Source organism: Nicotiana attenuata, unplaced genomic scaffold (assembly GCF_001879085.1).
Source record: "Nicotiana attenuata strain UT unplaced genomic scaffold, NIATTr2, whole genome shotgun sequence".
Lineage (NCBI taxonomy): Eukaryota > Viridiplantae > Streptophyta > Magnoliopsida > Solanales > Solanaceae > Nicotiana > Nicotiana attenuata.
Genome location: NW_017672869.1, coordinates 85,327 through 93,928, shown reverse-complemented (window position 1 = coordinate 93,928; position 8,602 = coordinate 85,327). Strand labels below are relative to the sequence as shown.

Here is an 8,602-nt window from a genome sequence, read left to right as displayed (position 1 = left end):
TGCTATTATATTGTAAGGAAAAAATTTCACGTAACCGAACAAGCACCATGCCAATACTTTCTCTCAACTTAATGAAGTACCACTGATCCTCCCTTCCACTATGGCTTTTATATTGTGATACAAACTAAATCTGTGGGAATATTGAGCAGATTTGCAAAAGCAATGGCAGTTTTTTGCAATTGGCATTACATGAAGAAAACAGACACACCAACCATACTCTGAAATTGGAATTTGTGGTCCACTTGGAATTTATGTTCTTCTCTCATATAGTTCATCTAGAACTTTTTGCACATTTTTCAAAACAATGTCAAGTGAGCAGCAAGTCTTTTGCAAATAAAGATGGAACAATTTGGTGAGGTAGATATAAAACTTTTCTTGCAGCGGCCAATGTAATATATTTTGGCATCAGATCAAATAGTCTCCCATAAAGATGTCAACTTCAGGGTGACGATTGAAGAAGAAAGTGATAAAATCGGGTTCTACTTTCTTTACTTTACTTATTATTTATTTACTGATGCTTTGTGATTTTTGAGATCTTATTTCTACAAATGTTAGGATAGACATTACCTACAAAAATGAAACTTGAAATATTTACAGTGTGGATTTACTTAGCTTATGATCAAAAGTTAATAGACGTAGTGTCTAATATTATTTTGAAGAATTTGAAGTGAATGCAAGGTTAATTGTTTTGCAACTTGATGGCACTATTGTTTTCTCATTCAAAATAGTTATGCAGTGATATTAGTTTAGGAAACAAATATGATTTTCTCTAAAGAAGACAATAACTTCAGAGCCATGATGAATAGGAAAAAAAAGAAATGGCAACAAAGCTGACCAATATGGAGAATTTTTCTATATCTCAAGAGATTGCTTGGGAAGACTAGACAAGTAGCTTTAACAAATTGCTTGAAAAAAAAATTCAATGTTTCCATTCAGTTGGCAAGCATTTTGGTATTGAGATACAATTCAGCGAGAAGAGTTGTGGAAAAGGAAAAGGATAAAATCTCTGGTAAGTATCTTCGGAATAGTTGATACATAAGATATAGCCACACAAGTGATCATATGTGTCAACCATGCTCACGTGAAGTTTCAATATGATTCTTCAATCAATGTGTATCTTTGTTTATTCAATTGACGATTATGTTACATATTTGAATCTCTTGTATTCCATTAGTTCTTAGATTTATTTAAGCTACTACTGAAATAACATGTCATTATATTCAAATAGCATATAGGATAGTTTATACGCTAATTTTTACGTAAACATGTGTCTTTGTTCAAATTCTTAACATCTTGGATAAAGTCTGTGTTAATTATTATCCAATTTTTTAAAAGCCAGTTTCATATTTTTTCTATAACTTAGAATCTAACTCTACCGGTCCATGTACCTTTCAACGGTTTCTTCAATATTTTGATACGTTAACTATTTTCTGTGTATGTGGCGCTGCTTAGTATGTCTGATTTATTAGATATTGGTTCTCGACTCATTTTTCACATAATAAGAATAACTGTGAAGTGTTCAATCTTTGCTAATTCATTGTATGTATTGTAAGGCGAATTTTTTTCTATGAAATTATTTTTGAGAAATATTAACAATATTAAAAAGTATGTAGTACATGACATGATATACATGTGCAACGCACGTGCCGAGAAACTAGTAGTAGTAACAAACAGTAACAACGTTAGCTAGAAAGATCTGTCCAAACCTGCAAAATCCGATCCAAATCAGATTTCACTTTTCTCACAACTTCGCAATCTCATCCTCGGCCCATTCCCGCTTCTCCGTTTCGTCCATCACACAACTCACGCCCGACAAACAAATACATTTACGATATTTACCTGAAAATAAAAAATAAAACAGGAAATAAAAGACAAATTCCAATTCCAATAACAACGTTACGTGCTCACGTAAGGCAACCCAATCCCGTCCTGTTGCCGTCCTTAACTTCCCCTAATCCTGATCGTAACTTCACGCGCCATTTCCCTTATCCCGGCGACTTCATTTCCTTATGTCATCATCTCCGTACACTCAACATCTCCTACTCATGCGGTTCACGCGCTTTTCCAGTCGCCAACCGGCGCTTCTTCTTTTTACCCTTCCCTCTTTCTCCCCTTTTCCTCCTTATTCTCTTCTTCTTGTTGATTTTTCCAATCAATGGGTGAAATTACTGCATCCTCCACACAGGTAACGGCGCCGTCAAGGCCATTGCCGTTTCGTGAGGATTGTTGGACTGAAGAAGCTACCTGGACGCTTGTTGATGCTTGGGGACGTCGTTATATCGAACTGAATCGTGGATTTCTCCGTCAAACAGATTGGCAACAAGTAGCGGATTCCGTAAATGCTCTTCACGGACACACCGCGAAAACTCGGCGAACCGATATTCAGTGTAAGAATCGGATTGATACGCTGAAAAAAAGGTATAAAGTTGAGAAGGCAAAAATCGTTGAGTCTAACGGAACCCTAACATCATCCTGGCCCTTTTTCGAACGGCTTGATTTTTTAATCGGGAATTCCGGTAACAAAGTTACCACGGTGATGGTGTCTCCGTTACCTTTACCGTCACGGTCTCCGCCTATGGGAGTGCCGTTGCCTAGCCGGCGATCGACGACGACAACAGCGGCTGCTCCGGTGGTGACACCGGTTGTTTTGCCTCAGAAACGGCAGATGCCGGTTTTGGATGATTCGTATTTCAGGAGGAATTATTCGGCGGTAGCTGCTGCTGCTGCGGCAGAAGGAGGGGAAGAGGATTACGATGATGATGATGAGGAGGATATGGGGATGAGTGAGGAAAAGGATGGGATGAGGAGGCTGGCGAAGGCTATAGAGAGATTTGGAGAGATATATGAGAGAGTTGAAGAGATGAAACAAAGACAAATGGTGGAGTTGGAGAAGCAGAGGATGCAGTTTGCTAAGGATTTGGAGGTTCAAAGGATGCAATTGTTTATGGATACACAAGTCCAGCTACAGAAGATTAAGTATACAAAGCGGTCTGGCTCTGATGGTATAAAGTTTATATCTTTTGATTTCACATAAAGCTGTTTGCTCTTTTTTACCATTCATTTATGTGGAAGTTCAAAACTTGTTTGCTTAGCATGTGTTTATGCATGTATTAGTGATCAGTGTTTTATATTGTTGTTAATATTAAGTTCCTTTCAATGATTTATGTGTTATGAATTATATGATAGTGAATGTTGTGCCTCCAAACCTACATGTAAGTGTAATAGAGTTTGAGAGGCTAACATGGATCTATGGTTCTACATGATTGAACAAAATTAGTACATCATATATACTTGAGAAGTTTGACTATGTCCTACGTGGACATTCAAATGTACTAGCCGCAAGTGTTATATATGATGATTTAAGGTGCGAAAAATAGAACAAACTAGACCTAGCATGATATGGAGGGGACTTATTTTATTAGAAGGTGTGCAATCTCTCTAAATCAAAGTGAACTTGGCTTGCAATAAAATATATGAAAAGCGAAGGATCTATATAGGCAATAGCCGCGACACTAACTATTTAAGATTGAGATTTATTTGTTCTTACACTTACATTAACGTCGGTTGGGATTAAGCGTGAAACTTAGAGTATGTAGCTTCAGAGAACCTCTAGCTTTAGAGAACTCCTATGTTTCTTTACAGACAATGCTTACGAGTATTGGAATGTACTCAGACCCACTAGTGCAGAAAGTATAAAGGATTAATATCAGCTCGGAATTGAAACCTAGTTGATATTTATTAATTGACTATTAATTATGTGAAACATCCAGCAGCAAGGACTCTTGAAGTTTTGTGTTGATCATCATTGTGGCTTGAGTTGTATTAGTTGTTGTGGGGGTTTGTAATTCTTTATCTTATATTGAGTATTTATTTATACGATTAAAAGCCATGCGCCTTTTGTTTTCTTAGTTAGTTTCTAAAGGGTGAAAATTATTTTATAAGGAAAATTACATTTTACCCCTTTTGTAATCGGTCAACTAATCTAAAGATAGCGGTCACTGGCTGGAAGTTGAGATGGGAGGAGGAAAGTGTTAATTGTTCTGTGTTGGAGTAGATGTTTGATTTTCTAGGCAAGGTCAGAGAATAAAGATGATTTTCACCTGTTTCTAAATTGATTATCATCCATTACGTTTTGTGGGAGCTGAATGTTAGCTTTGAACTGTCATATTGGTGTTTTGATAGTCTCAATTCTGAATGCTCATGTGAATAACTTCTTGTTTATTTGTTGCTTATTGTTGAACTGTGAATTTTGCACGAGATTTTGTTGATTTGTGTGTGGAGCAGGATCTTGAACTTCTACTGGTAACTTATTGGTATACTTCCTGATGCTAGTAGTTGCTAGAAGCCTAAAAAATATTTCTAAAGCAGTTCCTTAAGCAGGGATTTCACTTTCTAATTGCTCTTTAGCTATAAAAGACTTATTTGTGGGATAGTAAGATGATATTCAATGATAACATGCTATATTACATGCCAAACTAGTTGAACTTTTATTTAGAATTCTGATGTGCCTCTGAATGTTGTTTTAGACATTTTCTAAAGATGAATATGCAACGAGTACGAAAGCATTTATTTCGTCATTTAGTAGTGATTGACAAATGAATGATTGCCTGTTCTATGACTATATTGTACTGTCTAAAATGCTACTTATTGAATGTTGCAGATATCTATAGCTAGCTCTGTGGCAAAAGAGCACTTAAAAAGAAGCGGGATTGCGAAACTATGATGAGGCAATCCAGGCAGTACTCCTTATTTTATCTCCAAATTCATGTCTAATGATGACCTAATATAACTGATTACTATCACTTTTTTGAGCAGGAACAGTTGGTACCTGTAGTTAATTTTCCTTTTATTTAGCGGATTTAAACATTAAAGTATAGTGTTAGTCCCTGTGTAGAAAATTTTGTTTATTGAAATGAAGGTACCTTTTCAACATTTTATTGGCTACTCCATGAATTAGACGATGGTATATCAACAAGGTTATGCGGACATGCATTCTGTGTGAACTGCCTATTTTGCATTGTTCTAAATTACAATGCAAAAGATCATCCCAGTGCAAACTGCAGATGACAATTCTTATTTAGGTGACTATTTTCAGGTTATGGATTGTGTATTTCGCTTCTAGTCTTCTGTTTGCACCTTTAGTTCATGTGACTTGTATGATATGCATGTGTGGTTGATGAGATGGTCGCTATCTCACCAAAATATACCTTCCCCTCCTTATTTTCTCTAGGGAACTTCACTTGGCTAATGTCAAGATCTTAATGAGATTGGTTGGTCTTGAAAGTTGCTTCTTAGAATTATCATGGTACTTTCCGCCAGTTGTTAGTTTTTCAGGAACGTTATTGGTTATAGACAGTTCTCTATTGGATATCAGAATGTATTGGAATTTTGGAAGGGGAAGAGGAAGATTTGGGAGACTATTCCTGAGGAACAAAAGATGTTCTGAAAGCAAATATGAGAACATTCACATTTTGAAGCATAGTGTATATCTTTTTAGGCTTTTTGGTGCATATTAGAAGATGTTAATACAGCTTATATGATAGATTTCCTCAGCTTCCTACAGTAATTGTAAAGTTACTTAGATGTCTGTAATTTCGTACACAACCTTACCATTCTCAAAACAGAGTCTGAAGGTATTGGAAAAAGGTGAAGTTGAAGAAGATTGGCTCTACCAGAGTGCAAGTAAGAAAAGGAGCTGACATTGATGTCTTCCATTAATCAATGGTTATTCTGTTTGTTTTCGACCAACAGTGTAGAATTTTGCAAACTTAGACGAACTGTTGATGTTCATGATTATATAAAGGACCAAAACCATTTACGAAAAGAAAATGAATCCAAAAGTTTTGTTATAGTATTAAGTTTGACCAATGACGGATTTGTGAAAGTCAGCAAATGTTTGTCAAATGCAGGATATTGGTGTACTGAATATAAGAGAGCATAAGACTAAGAATGGATTTCTCAAATTGGACGTATATGTTCGTTACTACTTATAGATAGAGTAAGTCATCACCTTTTAGCTTAGCAACTAAAACTGTTCTCGTTCACAAAAACAAAACTATGTCTTCCTATTCATCTTTGCTTGTCATCACACTTCGTACCCTACTCATAGCAGCTTTTAGCTAATGTTCCTCCTCCAAGTTCCTTCAAGTACATCATCAATGAAGGCTCACTCAGTGAATACTTTGTTGAATACAATGCAGATTATCGTGTCTTAAACATTGGCACCTTTCCCTTCACGCTTTGTTAATTTATCTACCCCAAATGCCGTCATCCTTGGGCTACGAATGGGTCATCGCACATCTGAATCCGTCATACGATGGGTTTGGGAGGCTAATCGTTGACGTTAGCTTGTTTGGTAATGGCAGATTTGTTTGGTAAAGTTTTGATCACCCAACCGATACACTTTTGGTGGGTCAAGCTCTAAGTGCTAAAGGCCCATCTAGGCTAATAGACAGAAAATCCAACAGAGAACCTGTTGATGGGCCTTATAGCAGTGTCCTTGAAGGGAGACATTGGGCCATCTTCTCTCATGTAAATGTGAATCAGTAAATTACACCTGATGACCTTAATGGGAGAATTACACAAAAATACAGTTCACCTACATACATTGCAGCAGAATAACCCACTTACAACTTTGCAAATCTGTAGCCCATTAACAATAGGCCAACGTTTGAAAATTACGTTTCAAAAAATACTTCTGCAGATCTTCAAGCACGAAAATTCAGTGATTTTTTATTCTTCTTCCCCAAGTTTGTATATATTCATATTCCAGCTACAAAAAATTCAAATTCATATATAATGCAACTTGAAAACCTTAAGTTTTCTTCTTTTCCAACTTTCAAATAGCATAAATAAAAAATAAAAATTGAAAACATTATTGCACGTTCATGATTTTGCAAATAAATCAACAAGAAAAGTCGATTTATACATAGATTGAACATATAAAATTTTAATTTTAGATTTAACTACACATGTGCATTACATGTATAATGATGTATAACTTTGTATAAACTTGTATATACAATCTCTAATAATGTATATCAGAAAAATAAGACAAAGAAGAAGAAAAGAAGAAAGTGTCAAACATCCATGGAGCCTACTATACACGTACAATGTATATACACACTTATACATTAAAAATATATCTAATTTATACAACATTGTACGCATATATACATACTTATACATATTTATACAATATTGTATAAGTTTGTATAAACACTACCTATACAAGTTTAGACCAGAAAACACCTTCTGTCCATCACCACATTACAGTTTTCGGTGGTTGCTGGTGTTGAATTTTTCCGGCAAGGTTTTGGCATTCAAATCTGGGCTTCACCAGTAGCAAAGGCTGAAACAAAAACTAAGAGAAATAAGAAAATATGAGACGAGGTCGCCGGAGATGCTCTTTTAGGGTATTAATGTATCATATACAAGTCACATTCAAAAAAAAATTAGAAAGAAAGAAAACAAAATTCAAAACTTACCCACAATTTGATTCTAAAGCAATATTTCGATTTTCGTCTGCATTGTATCAATAAGAAAAAGAGATTTTGGGTGAGTAGTAAGAATGAGGAAAATTGGGTTTGAAGAGCTTTGGAAAAGAAAAAGAATCGACAATTTTGGGGGGATAACAATGAGTATAAAAAATTAAGAGAGATTTTGCATGATTATCAAGAGAGAGAAAATAATTTGAAATTCTTTCGAAAAGGAACAGAATCTTAAGTGTAGGGGTTATTGGAAATGGGGTTGGGTGTCATATAACTGATAGGCTAAATTTAAGGGATCTTGAATTTTCTTCTTTTTTATGGTTTGTGTATAACTTGTAAATATAGATATACAAAGTAATTAATAAGGAATCTAAATAAACGAGGTAAATAGGTTTCTACTATAGTATAGCTAGATAAAAAAATCCCGTAAAAATTGCACGGGGCGCCCTATTTGGTCGCCCCCATTTAACCTATACCCATTTTTTCAAAAAGTTTTAACTTGTACCCACTTTTTAAACAACTTCAGTCCCCTTTCTCCTCCTTCGTTTTCTTCTTCTTCTTCTTCTTCTTCTTCTTCTTCTTCTTCTTCTTCTTCTTCTTCTTCTTCTTCTTCTTCTTCTTCTTTCTTCTGCTGCTGTTGGTGCTGCTATGAAACTTCAGTTCATGGGATGATTGCGATAAATATGTTTATCAGATTATTTAAAAATAAATTATAAATAATTACGTAAGTTAGTAGGCAATAATTTGTGAATATTTCCTCGTACGTAAGTTAGTAGACAATAATAATTATGTTCTTTTCACGTTTATTGTTTCCAAAATTTATGATTTAGATACTATTGGCAATCTGATTATTTATCTAGTATGTTAGAAAACTTTTTCAAAAACTTCAGCTTATACAGTGCTGGAGTTTTTACAAATGAACTAAATAACTTCAGCATCTTCTGCTGAAGTTAGCTTTATGACAAAACTAATGAATCCAGGACAATATTTTTTTAGCTTTTAGTGCTGAGTTTTGAAAAAGCTTATCCAGTGCAAAAAAACTTCAACTTATTTAGTGCTGAAGTTTTTATAAATGAACTAAATAACTTCAGCATCTTCTGCTGAAGGCTGTT

General features: G+C 35.0%; 1 protein-coding gene across 1 annotated transcript; it reads left to right on the top strand.

The window, feature by feature from the left end:
• The first annotated feature begins 1,688 nt into the window (after nt 1–1,688).
• On the top strand, nt 1,689–4,935 carry LOC109214772 (trihelix transcription factor ASIL2-like). The gene is made up of 2 exons (XM_019378721.1): nt 1,689–3,002; nt 4,661–4,935. Exons 1-2 carry the CDS (start codon nt 2,156–2,158, stop codon nt 4,672–4,674), a joined length of 861 nt encoding a protein of 286 aa, XP_019234266.1. The 5' UTR covers nt 1,689–2,155; the 3' UTR covers nt 4,675–4,935.
• Nucleotides 4,936–8,602: the final 3,667 nt, after the last annotated feature.